The following is a 22360-nucleotide window of genomic DNA, read 5'->3' on the forward strand; positions in this document are numbered from 1 at the left end:
TCTACCACTGAGCCATAACCACAGTCCCTTACTTTTGTTTTCAAGAACTGTCGTGATCCAACTCCAAATGTATCACCTCCATTGAATGATGGATGGCTGTTTTGTTCAATTGAGTTTATGATTTGGCAAGTCTGACTAAATATCTACCTTATGATAGGAAGTACCAGTCTCTTAGTCACATAATGTCCTATGATCTGGCATATGACTTCTTTGAGGGTTCAATAGTGTGCCACGAGTTGCTTCTCAGAGTGTACTGTTTCTTTGCTGCAGATGGTATGGTCTTGCTCCAGAACTGGCAGAGGTCTATTACTGTGGACCTGGGTTGGGACATATCAGAAACTCCTTGCAGCAATTTGATTCACCACAACAAACTTTAGCATCATGGGACTTGCCAGGGCATACAGCCCAAGTGACAAGGCTGCTTCTATCAGAGCCTGACTCTGCTCCCTCTACTTTCTCTTTTTTTTAATTACTGGGCATTGAACCCAGGGGTGCTTTATCACAGAGCTACATTCCCAGTCCTTTTCTGTTTTTAATTTTGAGACAGGGTCTTGCTAAGTTGCTTAGGGCCTCACTAAGTTGCTGAGGCTGGCTCTGAACTTGTGACCCTTTTCCCTCAGCCTCCAAAGTCACTGGGATTACAGGTGTGAGTCAGTACATCCACACCTGACTCCATCTCTTGATAGGATGAGCTATAAAGCATCATTTTGCAGTCTTTACGTATCAAACAGTATCTCATGTTATTCTGTGTGAATAAACTACAAATTCCTGTGTGTTATTTTGAATAATGCAAAATATTGAATTAATGATACTGAATCAGAGAATTGCTAAGCAACTCAATTGGTCAAATCTGCCTTAATGGAAGAACTGCACCATGAGGAAGACTGCAAAAGCAAAAACTAACATTTGCCTTGCTTCTAATGGGTGAGTTTTTGTTGTTGTTGTTGCTTTTTTTTTTTTTTTTTTTTTTGGTGATGCTGGGGATTGCACCCAGGGCCTTGTGCATGCAAGGCAAGCACTCTACCAACTGAGCTATATTCTCAGTCCACGGCTGAGCATTTTTAGATAGCATAGTCAGGACGAAAAACTGACTCAAGAAATAAAACAAAAAATAACAGAGGCACCCTATCTGGTTCTGATTCTAAAGTAATAGAAAGGTCAATATTCCTATAAACCTCCGTACCAAAATGATTTTATCTCTTTTACTGTGCTGAAATCTGAATATATGTCCTGTGAATATGCTAATCATGTGTGAAAGTTTTTTTCCTCAGCATGAACAGACTCAAGTGAGCTTGTGGCCCCTTCTATTTTCAAAGCCAGCAGTGAAACAAATTCATATCTCTTTCTCCTCTGCTTCTGGCACTACACCTCTTTCTTTGACTTGGATCCTCTTGCCTATGATTACAGTGGGCCTATCTGGATAGTTCTTCCATCTCAAGAGTTTTAATTTAACCACATTCTGTTGGTCATGTGAGGTGACATTCACAGGTTCCAGAGATTAGAATGCATACCTCTTTGGGAGGCAAGGGAGTCCAGTATGGGGTGTTTCCAGATGTTGGCTATTGGGAAAAGATTATATACATTTGTACCGGTTAGTGCGTTTGTGTGAGCGAGCATAAATCCTTATTTCTCCACGACAGAGACCCAGGAAGATAATCACCGGATCGTATGATAATTGCATATTTTGTTTTACAAGAAACCGTCCATGGGTTTCCCAGACTGTAATACTTTACATCTGTTCCACAACGTACGAGTGATCCAAGTATCTCTGCATCCCTGTCGGTATTTGGGGTTGTTACCATGTCTCAGTTTTGCCAATCTGAAAGGCGGGCAGTGCTGTCTTATCGTGGTTTCAATTTGCAATCTGCGAATGGCCAGTGATCCCGGACCCTCTTTCCTTGTGGACATCCACGTGGGACAGGGTGGCGGTGCCACGTCGACCTAGCTCGGAGGCCGGAGTGTGCGGCGCAGCCTTTCTGTGAAGGCGTCTACCTCTTACTGCAAACCAGAGGGGGCCGCTGGGCCTGGCGATCCCAGCCTGCAGCTCCGCGGGGGCGGCCGTTGCGGGTCTCCGCAGGAAGCCAGGGCAGGGGCGGCCGGGGGCCAGGCCAGGCACGCCGGAACCGCAGCGCGAGGCGGGACGCACGTGCGCCGGGTCGCCCGCGCTGTTGGCCCGCGTTGCCCCCGCGGACAGGGCGGGGCGTCGGGAGCGCGACCCTTGGCGGCGGTCTCCATCGAGGACGACCACCTCATTAGTGCTTGTCCCTCGGTCGTGGCGGGAGGGAGGTCGAGGGAAACCCAGGAAGCCACACCCGGTTGGCTGGGTCCTCGCCCGCCAACTCCGCCGCCGCTTGCGCCTCGCGGGCGCGGGGCCGTTTCCCGCCACCGGCAGTCGGCGCGGCCGCGAGGGGGCACCGCAGGGCCCGCTCCATGGCGTCCCGCGGCGGCGGCCTGGGCCTGCTGGCCTGGCTCCTGCTCCTGCGGCCGCGGCTCGGCGAGGCCCGCGCGGCCTCTGCGCCCCCTGCGTCCCCTCCGCCCACCACCGGGGAGCTGCTGACCCCGCCCATGGCCGCGGGGCCCACGGGTCCGGCGGTGTTTGGTTCTGTTGACCCTGGTTCCTACAGGACTCAGGCACAGGCGCGGTCAGAGGAGGAGACTACGACGAAAGTGGAATTCACTTCAGGTGACTTCTCAGCCACGCCCTGACGCAGAGACTGCCTGGCCCGAGGGGTCGGGACCCTGAGGTCTAGGAGATGGGCGCCAGAACCGCGGTCCCCGGGTGCTGGGTGCGGGCTCTGAGCGACCCAGCCTGCCCTTGAGATCTGAGGGGACGCAGCCATTCCCCAAGGAGTCTCAGGGATGCGGACTTGCCCTGGGGTCTGAGGGACATGGCTTACTCCTCCGGGTCTGAGGATCTGGCTCAGGTGGCAGTGCAGCAGCATCTTTACTCTCAGCCCTCCCTTCACTGACCTGCTCCAGCATGTGGTCAAAGGTCTATGAGGATAGTTGGTGGAAGGCCAGCCGAGTCCGGGAAGTGGCCCTGGCAGGTGAGCCTGCAGGTCGAGAATCAACACATATGCGGAGGCTCCCTCATCTCCAATCAGTTGGTGCTCACTGCGGCCCACTGCATATATGGGTGAGTGAGTGGGGCTCTGGGCTTGGGCCCCTGATCAGGTCGTGTGACCTGGAGCTAGTCTTATCCCCTCCCTGAGTTTCCTCTTCCTCATCTAAAAAGGGGGATGGGATTTTTTTTTTTCCCCCCTCTGGATGATACCTGAGGATTTGCATTTCTGACTCCTGGACAGGTGATAACTAGTCTGGTGACCACACTTGGAGTACTACTGGCTAGAGTGGTGACGGGTTGGGGAGGAGATGTAGTTTGGAGGGAGGCTGGGAAGCACCTGGACTGGGTGGAAGGGAAGTGTGTATGTAGACCTTCAGGATCTCTCCGTAGCCATCTGGAATACACAGTGAAGCTGGGGATCGGAGACCTGCGGTTTGAAAGGGCAGTCGTGGTCCCAGTCAAAGACGTTGTCGTCCACCAGTATTACGCTGCTTTTGGATTCATCGAAAATGACATTGCGCTTGCTCTGCTGGCCTTCCCTGTGAATTACTCCACATTCATTCAGCCTATATGCCTCCCTGAAAAGGCTTTCTTGGTAGAGGCTAATACCTTGTGCTGGGTCACCGGATGGGGCAAGTTACATGAGCTAGGTGAGATTGTGAAGCAGGACTACCACAACCTTAGGCCCAGGGAGGAGAATACCTAGCAGCTTGGTGTTGGTCTGCAAGCTAAAGGGAGGGACAGGGAGGTAGATTTTCTAGTAGGGGAGTAAGGAAGGAGCAGGGAGAAGATGCTGCCAGGGAGTAATTTAACAACTGTCTATCAGGAGTTGGGGGCTTGGGTGCCAAGCATGGTGGTTTTTTTCAAGGACAGATTTTAGGTCAGAAACTGATGAGCTGTGAATTTTAGTGTTCCTCCACGGAAGTATCTGCTTTGATAGCTAGGAAGCTTCCTGGTTGTGAGAAGAGGGAAGAAACTCTTAATGGGGCTATAGGACCTCCTGTTCCTGGACTTTTGGGATTTTGGTACCTTTGGGGCACCACCTGTCTGAGAGTCTGTAATATTGTTCTAGAAAGTAAAGTTGCTTTATAGATGCACAGGGCACCCTGGTGATACTTAGAATGACAGAATTTGGTTGTCATTTCTCAGACTGACAAGACTGGCTTCCCTCCCCTGGGCTGTTTTTACTATTGCCTTGATTTGGATCTTAACATCCTCCTACACTTACGTCAGTGTTAGACCTCATTTCCTTCAGGGTCAGCTGGAGACGATAGCCAATTCCTAAGAGGAACCTGTGTGTGAACACACTGAATTGAGACTCAGAGTAAGTACTGCTGCACCTGTCTAGTTGCATTCATGCAGATCCACTCCTAAATTATCTTTCTGTACAGAGAAAGTAGGACCAGATATTCTTCAGGAGGTTGAGCTAAGTATTATTCGTTACGAGGAATGTAATGACATATTCCAGAGAAAGATGAAAACTAGAGCTCAACTTGTCAAGGAAGGGACAGTCTGTGGTTATAATGAAGAAGGAAAGGATTCCTGCCAGGTCAGTTTCATGGGCCCCTTGCTGCTCTGCATTACAGTTTTCTCCTCAAAGGTTTCGTATCCCCAGGCAAAAGAGTGTGGGTTGTTCCCCCTTGTTCCCCCTTTCACCCTTATTCAAGTAATGGTATACGAGGACAAGCCACCATAACTCTGCTGGGCTAGCCTGACAAGGTCCTTTGGGAGAGAATAGTGGATGCTGCCTGGAGGGGGATGGGTTGTGAAATGTGGGGAGCAGGTTATAATACAATTTCCATGTTTTGGGCTCCTTTTATGTGGCATACAATATACTTGGGTGAACAGTTTGTTCATTTTTGCCTTAGAGTAGATGCATTATCTTCATTTATGTTGCTTTTTTGGAACACAGTTTTTTCAGTAGGTGGACATTTTTTATTTGTTAAAAATTTCAGTACTAAAATCTCATGCTCATAGAAACTAGGAGCTGGCAGGTGCCTAGGAACACCACATGTGTGCCCCTCTTGCCAGTAACTTGAAGTGCCATTAACCTGCTCTGATGTGGATTGATTCCATTCTTGCTGTTTGTTTCTTTCTTTTTCTCCAGGGAGATTCTGGGGGGCCCCTGGTCTGTGAATTTAATGAAACATGGATCCAGGTGGGGATCGTGAGCTGGGGCATTGGTTGTGGTCGCCAAGGCTATCCTGGAGTATATACAGAAGTTAGTTTCTACAGGGATTGGCTAACTCGTCTAGTGAACCAGGCTTCCTGTCTGGACTCAGCAAACTTCCTCTTCTTAAGCCTGTGTGTGGGCATCCCAATGACCCTGTGATTACCCGGGCCCGCTCCCCTCCTGTTTCTGAGTCTCCCACTAGGCCTCTCCTCTGACCTTCCTTTCCTTCTCAATGCCCTTTCTTCAAATTCTGATTGGGATCTGTCGTCCCTGGGGAGACCCACATGGAGTATGGCAGGGAGACTGGGGCCTGAAAGTGTCCCAGCCTGGTGCTCTGCTCACTGGCCTCAGCCAACCTATGTCTTCTGGAAATATGGGTGAACTGATCTAGCTAGAGGGCCAACAAGCCTGCCACTGGGAGCGTGGTGACTGACGGACACCTTGGAGAACATCTGCCAAAGGAGAGAAGTCTTCGTGGTGAAGGAAACCCTGAACCTGGCCCTAATTTCAGAGTCTCCCTGAGACTGTGTCACACCAGTCAGTGAGGTGAATGTCCGAGGGAATAAGGAGGCGCTGGCAGGTTCCTGCAGAGATGTGAGGCCTAGGATTTCAGCTCCACCTGGTTTGGTGCCTGGAGCTGGCACAGGTTCCCTTGTACCTCAGTGTGGATCTGACTGCGAGTGGGTAGCCTGTGGAACACGGGCCTTGTGGGATACCCCAATCTGGCATCCTTTCCTCAGTGCCAGAGTGGCTGCATCAGGGACACTCCAAGTTGTGTTGAGGCAGTTTTGAGTGTGGAGATTTCAGATATGAACTGAATAAATGTTTGTTGGAGAGTTCCCTGTGTGTTCTGAAGCTCTGCTCACTTGGGGTGTTTGCATCCACATAACTTCCTCTGTAGAGAACTGGGTCCCTATTTAGCTAAGGATGATATTCTTAGTCTTCATTTAATTCTAAAAGAGCCAAAGATAAGGAGTTTGTCTGCCCCCTTAGAAATCTTACGGGTGGTTACAGTAAATGGGTCCTGTGGCATGTGTGCCTGATTCTGGGATCATCATCTATTATGGTTTGTATCTGAATTATCCCCCAAAGACTTGAAGACTCAGATGTGGAGGGCTTTGTCCCCATGCAACAATATTTAGAGGTTGGGCCTTTGGGAAATGGTTGGATCATCAGGGCTCTGTTGACATCAATGGATTAATAGCTTGAAGGCCTTATTGGGAACTACAGGAGTTGGGACCTGTTTGAAGGAAGGAGTTCACTAGAGGTGTGCCCTTGAGAACTCGCTATCTTGTCCTTGGCCCCTTTCTCTCTCCTTTGTGACTATCATGAGCTGAGCTGCTTTCCTGCATCACACCCTTCCACCCTGTCGTTCTGCCTTATCCCAGGCCCAAAGCAATGGAGTCAGCTGACTGGACTGAAACCTCTGAAACCATCAGCCAAAATAAATCTTTCCTCTTGTGACTTGTTCTTGTCAGGTATTTTAGTTATAGCAATGAAAACTAACACATCATCTCTTTAGACTGGGGTTTTGTCATTGAGGTTAGCATATCTGTAGTCAGGAGCAGGGGAGCATGAGAGACTGAGGCTGGCAAGTGGCATACTCACACACCCGGGGACCTCTCCTCACTGCCTGTCCCACATGTACACTAAAGAGACAGGATGGCCTGTGGGTTGGGTGTTGAGTCTAAAGAGCAGAGGACCCACAGGGAGAAGACTAGGCAGGAAGGGCTCACTGTGTGTGTGTGTGTGTGTGTGTGTGTGTGTGTGTGTGTGTGTGAGAGAGAGAGAGAGAGAGAGAGAGAGAGAGAGGAGAGAGAGAGGAGAGAGAGCATGCACTGGCTCTTCTTCCCAATTGCCAGGCTATTGCCCCAGTAAGCTTTGTGGCTGGCTGCTGATCGATCATTCTCCAGCCTTGGCCTCCTGTGCACCCATCCTTTGTCCATTGAGAGAGCTCCCACTTACAGAGGGCATCCTGTGATGGCCCCGCTTATTACCTTGGGCAGGCTGGGATTGGGACAGTCTGCTCTGCAAATACCACCTGGTTACATCTCTACCCAGTAAATTATAGGTCACATTCAGAAGAAGTAAATTAGGCTATTCCACGTTGTTCCCTGTGCTGGGAATGCCAGTCTGGCCTCTAATTCCCTACTTCATCCTCCTCCTTGGTGAACACCCAATAAGAGGATTGCCTCATGCACTGGGCCATAGGATGTAACATGCTTTCTTCCAGGCTCCCCTGACTTTGGAGGCCCTGAGCCTGTTCCTTTCTATATTTGTGTATGTTGACATTTCATTGCTGAAGGCCAGGGCCCTCTGGTCCATCATGTTCTATCTCCTATCCTCTAGTTCCAGGCCTAGCCTAGAGCAGGAGTTCAGGAGCTGTCTGGTCAATGGATGGATGGATTGATAGATAAATGAATATTCACATAGCTTCCGTCCCCCTACTCTTTTCTCTTCCTGCCATCTTGGATCATTGCTTTGGTGCTGTTTTCCTTTCCAGGTTGTCTCAGTGGAGAGGAAAAAGCGCAACTAGGTAGGCAAGGGTCACAGTCACTGTCAGAGGAAGTCTCCGGCTCTTGGAAGTTTATGGTTTCAGATGGGGTCCCATTTGGTCTGCACATATTATGTAGGGGATAGGGATTCAAGCATCTTTTTTTTTTAACTTATTAATTTATTAATTGACAACTTTATAAAGCAGCATTTAAAAATAAATCATCTTAAAAGAAAGTTCTGCCAGTGCTGCCCTCACTGGCCAGCAGAGGCTAACCGTGTTCTGCCCCGTGCCAGGCTTGAGTTCACCCTCTCCTTGCCCCTCCCGGGAAAGACATTCAGTGCTTCTTCCAGGTAGACCTTCTCCGGGCTCCCTGTTGGCCTGGCTTCTTCCGTTCCCTGACACGAGGATTGGTAGTAAGTAGTCCGGCTTGTCTCATCCACTCGACCTCATCCTCGGTGATGAAGCTGCATAGGGCTTTTGCCATAGCCAAGTGAATTGCTCCTGCCTGTGCCAACCTCTGGCCCCCGAGACTGTGCAGGTCATGCCATGTTTTCCAAGGCGGTCAAGGAAGTGAAAAGGGAACATCAACTGTTCTCTGTCCTGTGTGATTGGAAAGTACAGCAGATAATTGGCTCCATTCACTGTTATTCTTCCACTTCCGTTTTCATAAACAACTGCTTCTGCTTTTGCACTCTTTCTTCTACCTTCACTTGTGCTGAAGGCTCTTCCCTGCTTGTCATACTGCATAGCTTCAGTCAACTGCTTTTTTGATTAAATAACTACACTTCTGTGAAACTTCTGCACAAATTCTTCTTCAGCAGGATCACACTGTAATGTCAATAACTTTTCTAGGAGCTGAATGAACTGCACATAATCTTGATCTGACAATTTTTCCACTAACATTTCTTCTAGTTCCTCCTTAATCAGCCATCTGCTGCCAATCAGGTCTTTGGTTTCTGTTTTTTTTTTTTTTTTTTCTTGAAGTATACCTTTAGCTCGCAACTGATTTTGATATTTTTCTATCTGGAGTAGTTTTCCATATACTTCATACATTAATGAATAATATGATTGTTTGCCAGTATAGAAGAGAAAATGAAATGGATGACCGTCTTCTCCCCATTGGATTGCTCTTTGATTTGGAAAAATCTGTTTAGGATGCTTCATTATTGGCCTGGCTCACTTCTCAAACAAACCTCTTGGAAATAGGTAGACAATAGCTCTGTCAATATCCTCTTGAGTTAAAGTTTCTGGATCTTCTCCCATCATGTTGGCCAAGTGTTTCTTTCTTATGTTGAACTCTTCAGTCTGCTTTTTAATAAAATCCTCTGTGTATGTTTCACGTCTTGAGGCTGGAACATTTTTCTTTGTTGTTACGATTGTGGTGTGTATTAACCTTAGTATCTTGTATCCAGTAGCTGTCTGCAAACTGGCCGCCCTGGATTGCCAGGCAAGGCTAACCCTACCCACTAGAAAGAGCTGGTAGGAAAGCGCTCCACTGCAGGACACACAGGGAGCTGCCATCTTGGCTGTGGAGAACCTCAAGCATATTTGTTACTGAGGAAAAGGAGCACAGTTTTCAGGAGAACAGAACACCAAGGGCCAAGCAAATATTAGCATTTTTACTCTTTCCAACATACACGTGTGAGTTATGAATCAGGCACTGGTGTGGGGCCACAAATAACATGTAGATAGCAGGTGGGAAATAGAAGTGGTCACTGGGAAGACCCTTAGAAGTGGCTTGGTGGCTGGGGAGAGACTTGCTCTGAAAGAGACCAATTACACATGGAGAGGAGGAGTTGAGTGGCAGGCAGTGAGTTCCATTGAAAATACTAGACTTTAAACAAAACAAAGCATTGCAGCAACTAACCAACCCTGGCATTTTCTGATCATAAGAGGCAAGCGACACAGAACAATGAGCATTTCTAGTGCCCAGATTGGTGTCTTGAAACACAGGGGCTCACCAAAAGAAAACAGGGATGCTTGGAAAACTGGCTTGAAAAATGTAGAGTTGCAGGACATGTATGACAGGACCCTGAAATTTCATGTCATCCCAGATAGCAAGAGGGCTATCAAAGACAACCAATTTCACATCTAAAGGACTCAGGATATGGTTGGAAGAATCACCATTAGTGACCAGTGGTGTCCCTACCAGATTCCATTTGCAGAGAAATCTCCGTCATCCCTCAGCTTCTGCAAATACTGACTCACAGCTGCAGCCTCCTAAGAAGTGTGCTCGGCTGCAGGGAACTTGCCCTGAAGATGACGTCCCTTTGCAGCATAACCATAGCAAGTGATTGGTGTGCAGGGATTGAAGGGCCCAGACTCCTTCCCTACATACAGGATGAATTGGAAGGGCTTCTCGGAGGATGGGTGGAGACCTCAGTTGCAACTGTCTTGTAGCTCTAATTCTCCCAAGGACCAGCTCTGCCTCACGTGCTCCTTACAGGAGTACCTCCCAAAAACACGCCCATCAACCTTGCACACAACTCTCCCCATCAGTGTGCAGGCAACTCAGTGTAACACATACTGCCTAATGAAAGATGGGAGCAAGTGTCTCAGTGATCTACCGGTGTGTGTCAGATCACCCCAAACTCAGTGACCTGAAACAACACTGTTTTCCTGTTGATCCTCATTATTCAAGGATTCTTATTTTCAAATTCACTAACTGGCTGAAATTTAGTTTGAAGTCCCAAGTCAGTACTCAGTGCTTTTGTGGTCACAGTGGACGTGCACAGAGCAGTAGAAACACTTGAGTTATCTGGCCCACATGCTCCTAGCTGAGGTTGGAGTGTGATGCTTTTCTTGCTTCCTCCAGCTCTCATATCATAAACAAGGGTCCTTTTTGTCATCTTTTTACTGCCACATTTGTTACAATTTTATGCCTTTTGTCGGCAATTTTGCTGTTTGAAAGCTCCTCACATGTATTATGGAAATACTGCTTAGTGTTCCTAAGTACAAGAAAGCCCTGTGAAGAAGAAGGGTGTGTTGGAGCAGCCTCATCAGGCAAAGCCAGTGAATTCATAGAGCGTGAGCAGTGAGTTGCCTTCACAGAGGAACACATGAAACAAGGTTGTCAATGAGAACATCTTGAGCAGAGGCTCACAGGAACCCAAGGCCTGTGTGACTGCTGGCAGCAACAGATCAGTATTTGCTCATTCAGCGTCATGATGGCTTTGAAGAACCTCACTCCTGTGAGTAGGAGGATTCAGCATTGCTTCTCACAGTATTGTAGGTTGGTTGGGTCATTCTGCCTGTCCAGCCAGAGCTCATTCCTAAGGCTACATCCATGAGGCAGCTGCATCAGGGCCCAGGATGTCCCAGATGGCCTTCGTCCAAGATGAGTGGTTACCTGGTATACAGGTAGGGGTGCCTTGGTTTCCCTCCAAAGGCCTCTCATCCTCCCCTAGGCAGAGCCGGTGGTCTCAGGACAGTGTCCAGGTGGGGGAAAGCAGAAGTGCCAGGACTTTTATCACCTCAATTCAGAAGTTGCTCAACTTGCCTTCTACCATATTCTGTTGTCCAAAGCAAGTCACCAGGCCTGCTCAGATTCACTGAGACTGGGGAAGAGAATTTCATTTCTTGTTGGGCAGAGATGCAAACTATTGTGGCCATGTTTTCTAATCTTCCACAAGAAAAATAATAGCTGCAATTCTCTGAAATCTCTAAAATGTGTGAACACTCAATACCTTTAAAATTTTTTACCAAGTATGACACAAAGATGAGGTCATTATTTTCAGCCCCCAATTGAATTAGTGCATGTAGGCATCATCCTCAACAGCTCCTAATGACACAAAAGGAGACCATGTAGACATGGTGTCTCCTAATGACAGAATGTAATGTTGATAGGGATCGAATACCACTGTGGATTTGCAGGAACTAAAAAGAGGCAGAGGAACACATTGAACTGCACCATGAGTGCAATTCACAAAGTCCAGATGGGAGACTCTAGGGACCAAACAGCCAGGAATCTTCAACAGATGAGGTGGGAGGGACTGAGTCCTAAGTGTGTGTACAGGTATATCAAATCCAAAAAAGTCATGCCAGACCAAAGTGTATTGTGCAGGGAAGCAAGAACCATAAAGAAACACAAGGAATTCCATATAGGTGGGATGAATGGTTACATTTGAGAGTGGAAGGAAATAGTTTCACAGAGGGCACACAGAAGGGCTTCACAGGGACTGGCGTAGCCCCTTATCCTGACCTGGACTATACCCATGCATGGTCAATGTACAGGGATTACAGCTACATATTTATAGATCCTTGGCATTGATATTGGTATTATTTTAGCAAGGAGACGTTAAAAAGAAAATTGGAAAACTGTCATGGTGTGGGGTTGGCAGGTGTGGGGGTGTGGTACTTAAGACCGATGAGCATCTTTACACCCTGAGATTCATTCCGATCTGAAGGACCTTACAGGGGCACTGTAAAGCGATCCCGGCCTGGCCTGGGACCCAGTGGTCTGCGCACGCAGTCCGCGCACAAGTGCAGGTGCGACCCCGCGCGGAGGCGCAACAGAGGGCTGGCAGGCCCATGGCGTCCCTGAGCGATCGCGGTGGCACGGGCGGCTTCCTGAGCCTCCTGTTGTGGCTTCAGCTCCTCGGGCCTCTGCTCAGTGAGGCCTCAGGGGGTGTGGCCAGGCCGCGCCATCCGGGAGAGCATGGGTGGCAGTCAGGTGCTGGGGGACAGGTAGGAGTCGGAAAGCAACCCAGACTGACGCCCAGTGCTGTCTTCTTTTTCAGGTGGGGGTTACAGAGCCCAGGAAGAGTCCTCAGTGGCCATGGTAGGCTCAGAGGCCCCAGCTCCTCCGAGACACCTGAAACTCCCAAAGAGTCCAGATCCAGCTGTAGCCCCCTCAGCTCCGACCCCAGCAGGGGCCCCAGGATCTGGGGCTACTTCAGAGTCCACCATGGGACCATTCTTGCAATCCAGTGGCCCTTCTAATCCATTTGGAGATGTGCTTCCTTCAGGTAACTTCTGGTGCCAAGACTGTACAAGTCTGCCTGGGAGGTGAAAGGGAGCACAGCCAGGCTGGGGAGGATGGAATCAGATCTTGTCCTGAGAGTGGGAGGGAGAGGACCTCCACCTGCCTTGTGTGCCATGGTCATGAGGTTGGGGGGCAATGGCTTCACTTCTAGTACCTTCTTTCCCAAACCATCCAGTATGTGGGCGTAGAAGTATGAGGATATACGGCGGAACAAAAGCCCCACAGAGGAAGTGGCCCTGGCAGGTGAGCCTGCAGTCCTATAACACACATGTGTGTGGAGGCTCCCTCATCACCAATCGGTTAGTGCTGACCGCTGCCCACTGCATACGTAGGTGAGTATTTGGGTCTTTGGGTTTTGGCCTCTGATCAGGCTGTGTCCTGTCTCCATCTCTGAGGTTTCTTCCTCATCAGAAGTAGGTGACAGCCCATGTTTTAATTTAGTCTGGGATTAGACCTGAGCATTTGTATTTCTAATAATTTCCCAGTGGACACTATCCTGAGGACCAGTTTTGGGGAACTTCTGACCACAGAGGTTGGGGTGTGGGAGGCGATTAGATTTATAAAGAGGGAGTGGTTGATGGCTCACACTGGAAGTTGGGTTCAGACTGGGAACCACTTGGAATGTGTAGACAGGGAGTGTAGACCCTCTGGATTTCTATGAAGACAATGTCCTCTCCCCACAGCCGCTGGGAATACAAGGTGATGCTGGGAAACAATAAGTTGAATGAATTTGATGAGAACACAGTTTTGGTTCCAGTTAGAACCATTTTTCCTCATCAACATTATGACAGACAAAAACTCACGAATGACATTGCCATTGCTCTGCTGGCCTTTCCTGTGAATTATTCCTCGTACATCCAGCCTATATGCCTGCCTGAAAGGCCTTTCACAGTGAAGGCTGAGACATTGTGCTGGGTGACTGGATGGGGCCGCATGGAGGAGAATGGTGAGTCTTTCACTAGGATGCAGAGGTGGGGCAGCCTGGTGGTTTGGGGATGGTATGCAAGCTCCATGGAGGTGTGGGGAAGTGATTTTCTAGTAGGTGGGTAATGGAGGAGGGTGGAGGATATCTTGACAGTGACCACAACCGTTTTAGGAATTTTGATTGGTATGGGTGATAGGTACGGTGGATTCTTTCCAGGGTGCATTTGGATTCAGTGTGAAGAGCTGCTAGGCAATTTAAGAGGTTTTTAAATGACTTTCCTTAGTAGGTTGAGCTTCTTGTCCCCCAGGACATAGGCCAAACCAGAGGAACCCTATCAGTGATGGTGCAGGTGAACTGCCTGTCTGAGAATCTTTGATCATTTCTCAAGTTGGTAAAGCTTTGCCTATTTCTGTGTCTAATCTTTAAAAAAATTTTTTTCCTGTCTTCATTTTGCCTTTACCTCCTCCTCTAAGTGTTCATAGGGGGCCTGAGTTCCCATCTGTGTCCTGCAGGCACATTACTGCATATTTTGTTTTGAAGGGCAACTGTGTGTAAACACTCTGATGAGCACCCAGAGTGTGTACCAAAGGCTCCTGTCCAGTCCCAGTTGTGCCGATTCACTTACTCCTAAATTATGTTTCTTTAGTTCGGCCACGTATTCTTCGTGAAACTGCACAAAAGATACTTTCTCCGAAGATTTGTAGAGAGAAGTATGAGAAATATTTTGGAATACCTAAATACCGTGTGCGAGAAGGCATGATCTGTGCCTATCATGACGTGCGACGTAGTCCTTGCAGGGTCAGTATATGGCCTCTTCGTGCCTATGTGTATGAGTGTCCCCTGAAAGGTTTCTCATTCTCTGGATAAAGGCCCAGGTTATTCGCCCCTAGTTACATTAAGGAGGTTCGCAGGGAGTGACCCCGAGATCCCTTTAGATGGTCTGGCCTGTTCCTTCAAAAGGGAGCAGCCCTGGCTGCCTGGGCACTGCTCGGGTACCGAAGGTGGGCTGGGTGATGTTCCATTGTGTTTCACCAGTTGAGCTCTCCTGTGTGGCACTCAACCTGCCAGTGTGAGCGCCAACCCATATGATCCCAGGTAACCCACATCACAACCCAGCAACACGGACACATATGTACAGCTATACACATGGAGAAGGGGAGATCCAAGGACATTACTTCAAGGTCATCCTGGGAGCACCTCTCTGACTCCCAGGCCCATGTTCTTCCCTCTCCACCAAGCTGTATTCCTGAGGAGGGGGCATTTGGGTCTAGTCTTAGCAGATGTGTGTTTCCATTTCTTGGTTGAAATGAACAAAGAAGCAGTTCTAAGAACCCTGAATATTTTGATTCTCACCTGTGCACAGAGAGGGCCAAAGTCCTTCCCTCTACTGGATGGTTTCTCCCATCCATCATCAGCTCTGCTACCTTCAAGACTCCAAAACATTCCAAGCAAAACTCAGCCTGTGTTTTTCTAAGCCTGTTCCACTGTCCCCGCTACCAGTCATTTCTTGAGAGGCCCTGCGTCTTCATGTAGGGAGAGGGCAGAGCAAGTGCAGTGGCCCAGCAGTCTGGGGGCAGATCTTAAGTCTAAGGATAATTTGCACATCTGGAGCAATGAGATAGCAGATGTGTCTAGAGAGGTGAGTGGGTGTGTGGACGTGTGCCGCCTGGGTGCAGGGCCAGGTTCTAGGCTGGCTCAGGCGGGAGTGTGAGGGGGCCTGGGTGAGGGCGATCAGATTTGCCTTTGAGATCAGTGACTTTCTTGGTTGTGTGGTGCCTTACTGAAGTCTTAGAGCTGGTTTTACATCTAGGGAATGCCATTGGATCTTGAACAGGGTGTGGGGCAGCAAGGAATCATAGGAGGTGTGTTTGAGGTGGAGAGGTGAAGATCATGGGGGTCTGGGGTTGAGGGGGAGGCTGAGGAAGACCCTGGGTTTCTCCTGGAAGTGACTGGCAGTGGGGCCAGCGGAGTGGGTTTGGGAAAGTACATGCCTAGTGTCAGGAAGAGGAGGGTCTGCATGTTTCCCGGTCTGGAAGGCAGTGGAGCTGATGAATGGATGGGGTTAAATAGGTGAGTTTGCAGTAGGGAAAAATTTGGGGTAGAGGTGAGAATGTTGGTCCTTTCTATGCAGACGTGATCCTCAAAATATTGAAGGTTCTTTTAAGGACTGACTGACTGGCATGGATGTTGGCCTGAAGGTGCAGTGGGCTCTGCTGGCTGCCTCTGCTGTCAGGGGTTCTCCTATAGCTGCAGGCTCATGGGTGATTTGGAGAAGGTCATGAGGAAGGGGTCAGCAGCGGTGGAAGAGTAGGGGCCCTAAAGTGAGTGAGTCTGGTGCAGGTGTACTAAGCCCTACTGGCTTTGTGCCTTGTGTTCTTGTCCCTGAGCACTGGGAAAGAGTAGCTCTTCTCAGAGGATGTTAGAGTATTCATATCAACCTCCTTGTGTCAGATCTCATGTTCCCCAGAACCTGAGCCTGGCAGTGCCATTGGGGATTCTGGGGAAGGAAGCCCCATACATGCCTGTCTCCCTGGAATCTCATGCTGCACACAGCCAGGTGAGGAGGACCCTTTTCTATTCCTGCCATTTTTTTTGTTTTTCTTTCTCCAGGGAGATTCTGGGGGCCCTCTTGCCTGTGAAGTTAACAACACGTGGATCCAGATAGGTGTTGTGAGCTGGGGCTACAAGTGTGGTCACGATCTCCTTCCTTCTGTTTATACCGAGGTTATCTATTTTAAGAAGTGGTTGAACCTTACTCTAAATCATGCTTCTGGTGTATATTCCATGGGAGTCCATATGCTTCTCATATGTCTTGTGCTACCTGAGGCCGTCCTGGTGACTGTGTGATCACTGGACCCCACTCCCTTCCTGTTTGTGGGTCTCCCACTAGGCTTCTCTTCAACTCCCTTTCCTTCTCTGTGTCCTTTCTTCAAATTCTGGTTGGGATCCTTCACCCCCTGGGGAGCCCCACAGTGGAGCCTGGCAGGGAGACTGTGGCCTGAAAGTGTCCCAACCTGGTGGTGTGCTCACCTGCCTTGGCACCCCTGTGCCTGGGCTGTGTTTTGCCTGGTGGAAAGAAAGGTGAACTGATCCCAGCTAGAAAGCCAGCAGGCCTGCCACAGAAAGCACGATGACTCGGGGACACTGGAAGAACATTTTGCTAAAAGACAGACATCATCAGGATGAAACTAACACTAGGCTTAGCCCTGGTTTCAGGGTCTACCTGAGACTGTGTCTTACCTGCCCGCGTCGTAAGAGTCAGAGGGCATGAGGGAGGCACTGCCAGGTCCCTGCAGAGGGGTGAGGCTTGAGACTACACATCTGGCTTGACTGCTTGAGGATGGCATAGGTTGTCCTGAACCCCAGTGAAGATCTGTCTGTGAGTGGGTCTGATTGCGCACCCCATTCTGGTGTCCCTGCCTCTGTGCAAATGCTACCAGGGACACCCCAAGTTGTGTTGAGACTGTTGTGATTGTGGAGATTTCAGATATGAACTGAATAAACGTTTGAAGGGTGCCCTGTGTATTCTGAAGCTCTGTTCACTTGGGGTGTTTGGTTGTATATAACCTCTGTGGAGAACTGGGTCACCATTTGGGTAAGTATGAAATTCTCTGTCTCCATTAAATCCTGAAAGAGCCAAAGACAAGAATTTTGTCTGCCCCCATTGAAATTTATGGGTGGTTACAGCCAGTAGGTCCTGTGGCATGTGTGCCTGATTCTGGGATCATCACCTATTATGGTTTGTATCTGAATTATCCCCCAAAGACTTGAAGACTCAGATGTGGAGGGCTTTGTCCCCATGCAACAATATTTAGAGGTTGGGCCTTTGGGAAATGGTTGGATCATCAGGGCTCTGTTGACATCAATGGATTAATAGCTTGAAGGCCTTATTGGGAACTACAGGAGTTGGGACCTATTTGAAGGAAGGAGTTCACTAGAGGTGTGCCCTTGAGAACTCACTATCTTGTCCTTGGCCCCTTTCTCTCTCCTTTGTGACTATCATGAGCTGAGCTGCTTTCCTGCATCACACCCTTCCACCCTGTCGTTCTGCCTTATCCCAGGCCCAAAGCAGTGGAGTCAGCTGACTGGACTGAAACCTCTGAAACCATCAGCCAAAATAAATCTTTCCTCTTGTGACTTGTTCTTGTCAGGTATTTTAGTTATAGCAATGAAAACTAACACATCATCTCTTTAGACTGGGGTTTTGTCATTGAGGTTAGCATATCTGTAGTCAGGAGCAGGGGAGCATGAGAGACTGAGGCTGGCAAGTGGCATACTCACACACCCAGGGACCTCTTCTCACTGCCTGTCCCACATGTGCACTCAAGAGAGGATGGCCTTTGGGCTGGGCCTAAGGAGCAGAGGACCCACAGGGAGGTGGCTAGGCAGGAGGGGCTCACTGCATGTGCGTTATGTGCCTGTGTGAGAGTGTGTGTGTGTGTGTGTGTGTGTGTGTGTGTGTGTGTGTGTGTGTACGAGGAGGGAGAGACAGAGAGAGAGAGAGAGAGACAGAGAGAGACAGAGACAGAGAGAAAGGACAGAGAAAGCATGCACCAGCTCTTCTTCCCAATTGCCAGGCTATTGTCCCAGTGAGCTCTGGGGCTGGCTGCTGATCATTCTCCAACCTTGGCCTCCTGTGCACCTATCCTTTGTCCATTACTAGAGCTCCCACTTACCAGAGGGGATCAGTGGGCAGCCTGTGATGGCCCTACCTGCTACCTTTTGCAGGCTGGGGCTGGGAAAGTCTGTTTGCAAATGCTACCTGGTTACATATGTACCCAATAAGTCCTAGGTCATGGTCAGAGGTACTTGGGCCTATTCCATGTTGTTCCAGTGCTAGGAATGCCAATATGGCTTCTCATTTCCTGCCTTTCATCCTCCTTCATGGTGAAGACCCAGTGTAAGGATTGCCTTGTACACTGGGTCGTGTAATGCAACATGCTTTCTTTCAGGCTCCTCAGACTTTGAAAGGCACCTGTTCCTTTCTCTGTCTCTACCATGTGACGTTTCAGTGTTGCTCAAGGTCAGGGGTCTCTGGCTAGTCATACTCTACTGTTGCATGATTGTTGTCTGCAACACTGAGGGTCTACCACTGTGTTGGACAAACCCTGTCAGCAACACCAGCAAAGCATGGGAAATGGAAACTCAGTCTCCGCACAAAGATCTGAGAAGAAGAGCTTTATTCGGGGGAGATGGAGCCCTTGTCACAAAGGAAGTACTTCTGTCTTTATTGTGTACAACGCTGTCTTTCATATGATTGCAGTTAAGCTAGCCACACACCTTAAAGCTCAAGCCTTGCATAAGTCATTACTAGCCTATTTTTCAGATTATTGGTTGGTAACAGAAAGCGACAAGCAATTCTGTGAACCCAGGAGGTGATAGGCTCACAGACCACAGAAGAACTGTCTTACAGATCACAGGAGAACATCCTGTTCACAGAACACAGGACAGGGGGATGGGGCCCTAGTCCCCAAGAATCCAGGCTGGCACCTCCATTTTGTGACAGAATGCCACGTAGGCCTCCTTCCAGGGGACAGGGCCCACACTCTACTTTCCATCCTCTAGCTCCAGGCCTAGAACCAAATGTGCCTTCAGGAATTTTGTGGATGGATGAATGGATGGATACGTGAATATTTACATAGCTTCTTTTTTCTTTTTTTTCTGTTTTAATGTTTTTATTAGTGCTTTATATTTATACATAATAGTTGGGTTCATTTTGACATAATCATACATGCGTGGAAGATAATTTGCACCGTTTTCATCCCCATTATTTCTGTTTCCCTCACCACCATCCTCCTCCTGGTCCTCTTCCAATATTCTACTGGAATTCCTTCTACTCACTGATTGTTTTTTAGAAATTGGTGATTTATAGGTATACATAAACGCAGGATTCACTGAGGTATACTCATGTGTTCGTAGTATAATTTGGTCAATTTCATTCTCCACTTCCTTCCTGCCTTTTCCCATCCCTCCTCCTTCCCCCTGAATCCTCTTCCTCTACTCCGTTTAGCTTCCTTTTATTTTCATGATTTCTTCCCCTCCTTTCCCCTCTTAGTTTGCTCTAGCTTCTGCATGTGATAGAAAATATTCAACCCTTGGTATTCTTTTTTATCCCACTTTTTTGGTGCATTATTGTTGTACATATTGATAGAATTGTTGTTACTTAATTGTACGTGCACACAATATAGTGATATAATTTTGCCAATAGCACTTTAAAAAAAAATAATGAAATGTCTTTCTTTTTTTGCCCCCCCAATATCACTCTTTAGCATTTCCCCCTCTCTTCCTGCCTCCTGCCCCTTGGTCCCTTTCTATCTGCTGATCTCCCCTTGATTTTTAGGAGATCCACCCTCACCTTGTTTTCCTTTCTCCTCTCTAACTTCCACATATGAGAGAAAGCTCTTGACCCTAAAACTTCTGAGTTTGACTTATTTTGCTTAACATGATTGTCTCTATTTCTATCCATTTTCCTGCAGATGACATGATTTCATTTTTCTTTATAGTTGAATAAAACTCCATGTGTGTCTATACCACTTTTTCTTTATCTACTCATCCGTTGATGAACACTAGTCTGGTTCCATAATTTGGCTATTGAAAATTGTGTAGCTATAAACATAGGCATGCATATGTCACTGTGGTAAGATGATTTTGTTTCTTCAGGGTAAATACCGAGAAGTCGTGCAGCTGGGTCATATGGTGGTTCCATGCCTAGTCTTTTGAGGAGCCTCCATATTGATTTCCATAGCAATTGTACTAATTTACAGTCCCACCAACAATGTGAAATATTCCTTTTTCCACATCCTCTCCAGCATTTATTATTATTTGTATTCTTGATGACTACCATTCTGACTAGTGTGACATGAAATCTCAGTGTAGTTTTGGTTTGCATTTCCCTAATTGCTAATGATTTTGAACATTTTTTCATGTATTTCTTGGCCTTTTGTATTTCTTTTTTTCTAACGACGTGTCTATTTTATTTGCCCATTATTAATTGGGTTACTTGATTTTTTTGATGTGTAGTTTTTTGAGCCCTTTATATATTCTAGATCTTATTCCTCTGTCAAAGGAGTAGCTAGCAAATGTTTTTTGCATTCTTTGGGTTTTCTCTTCACATTCCTGATTAGTTCCTATGCTGTGCAGAAGCTTTTAAATTTAATGCTGTCCCATTTATTAACTTTTGACAATATTTCCTGAGGTTTAGGAGTCCTGTTGAGAAAGTCATTGCCTATGCCTAAAAGCTGGAGTATTGATCCTACATTTTCTTCTAGGAGTTGCATACTTTCTGGTCCAATTCCAAGGTCTTTGATTCACTTTGAGTTGATTTTTGTGCAGGGTGAGAGATAAGGGTCTAGTTTCATTCTTCTAAATACAAATGACCAGTTGTCCCAGCTCCATTTGTTTAAACAACTGTCTTCTCTCCAATGTATGTGTTTGGCACCTTTGTCAAGAATCAGATAACCGTACCTGTATGGGTTTGTCTCTGTGTCTTCTATTCTGTTCCTTTGGTCTATGTGTCTGTTTCTATGCCAATACCATGCAATTTTTTGTTATTATATCTCTGTAGTAAAATTTGGAGTCAGGTATTGTGATACCTCCAGCATTGCTCTTTTGGTTTAAAATTACTTTGGCTATTCTGGGTCTTTTATTCTTTGAAATGAATATTACGACTGTTTTTCTAGTTCTGTGAAGAATGTCATTGGTATTTTGATGGGGATTGCATTGAATCTATATATTGCTTTTGGTAATATGACCTTTTAGACAATATTAATTTTGCCTAACCATGAATATGGGAGTTCTTTCCATCTTCTGAGATCTTCAATTTTTTAGTTCAATTTTTATAGTTTTAACTGTAGAAGTCTTTCACCTCCTTGGTTAGATTTATTCCTAGGTATTTCAACCCTTGACTTTCTAAGTCTGGTTTATTTCACTTAGCTTCGGGTTCTCTGGTTTCATCCATTTACCAGCAAATGCCATAAATTCATTTTTATTTATGGCTGAGTAAAACTCCATTGTGTATATATACCACATTCTCTTTACCCATTACTCTGATGATAGATACCTGAGTTGGTTCCATAACTTGGATATTGTGAATTGCAGTGCTATAAACATTGATCTGACTGCATCACTACAGGATGCTGATTTTAGTGCTTTTGGATAAAGACCAAGGAGTGGAATAGCTGGATCATATGGTGGTTCCATTCTTAGACCTTTGAGGAATCTTCATACTGCTTTCCAAAGTGGTTGTATTAATTTGCAGTTGACCAACAATGTGTGAGTGTACTATTTTCCCCACATCCTCACCTGCATGTATTATTTATATTCTTGATAATTTCCATTCTAAATGGAGAGAGATGGAATCTCAATGTAGTTTTAATTTGCAGATGGATGGCATTTCAATGTAATTTTAATTTGCATTTCCCTGATTGCTAGAGATGAACATATTTTCATGTATTTGTTGGCCATTTGCATTTCTTCTTTTGAGAAAGGTGTGTTTAGTTCTTTTGCCCATTTCTTGATTGAGTCATTTGGTTTTTGGGGGAGTTAAGTATTTTGAGTTCTTTATAAATTTTGGAGAGGTAGTTAAAAGATTTTCTCCCATTCTGTAGGCTCTCTCTTCACAGTCTTACTTGTTTCCTTTGCTGTGCAGAAACTTTTAAATTTTATGCCATCCCACTTATTTTCCTGGTTTTTTTTCTTGAGCTTTAGGCATTTTGTTA

At 47.2% G+C, this 22360-nt stretch overlaps 1 protein-coding gene and 1 pseudogene across 2 annotated transcripts; one reads left to right on the forward strand and one right to left on the reverse strand.

The window, feature by feature from the left end:
- Positions 1 to 2430: 2430 nt before the first annotated feature.
- Positions 2431 to 5470, forward strand: LOC306647133 (serine protease 44-like; the record flags this gene model as incomplete). Its single annotated transcript, XM_079116151.1, has 5 exons — positions 2431 to 2683; positions 2980 to 3136; positions 3455 to 3714; positions 4456 to 4613; positions 5172 to 5470. The coding sequence occupies 5 exons, from the start codon at positions 2431 to 2433 to the stop codon at positions 5394 to 5396; spliced, it is 1053 nt and encodes a 350-aa protein (XP_078972277.1). The 3' UTR covers positions 5397 to 5470.
- Positions 5471 to 8054: 2584 nt separating this feature from the next.
- On the reverse strand, positions 8055 to 9255 carry LOC306646249 (small ribosomal subunit protein uS9m-like; annotated as a pseudogene). The gene has a single exon. The product of its transcript is annotated as a small ribosomal subunit protein uS9m-like (transcript).
- Positions 9256 to 22360: the final 13105 nt, after the last annotated feature.

The sequence above is a fragment of the Sciurus vulgaris genome (assembly GCF_902686455.1).
Source record: "Sciurus vulgaris genome assembly, chromosome: 16".
Classification (NCBI taxonomy): Eukaryota; Metazoa; Chordata; class Mammalia; order Rodentia; family Sciuridae; genus Sciurus; species Sciurus vulgaris.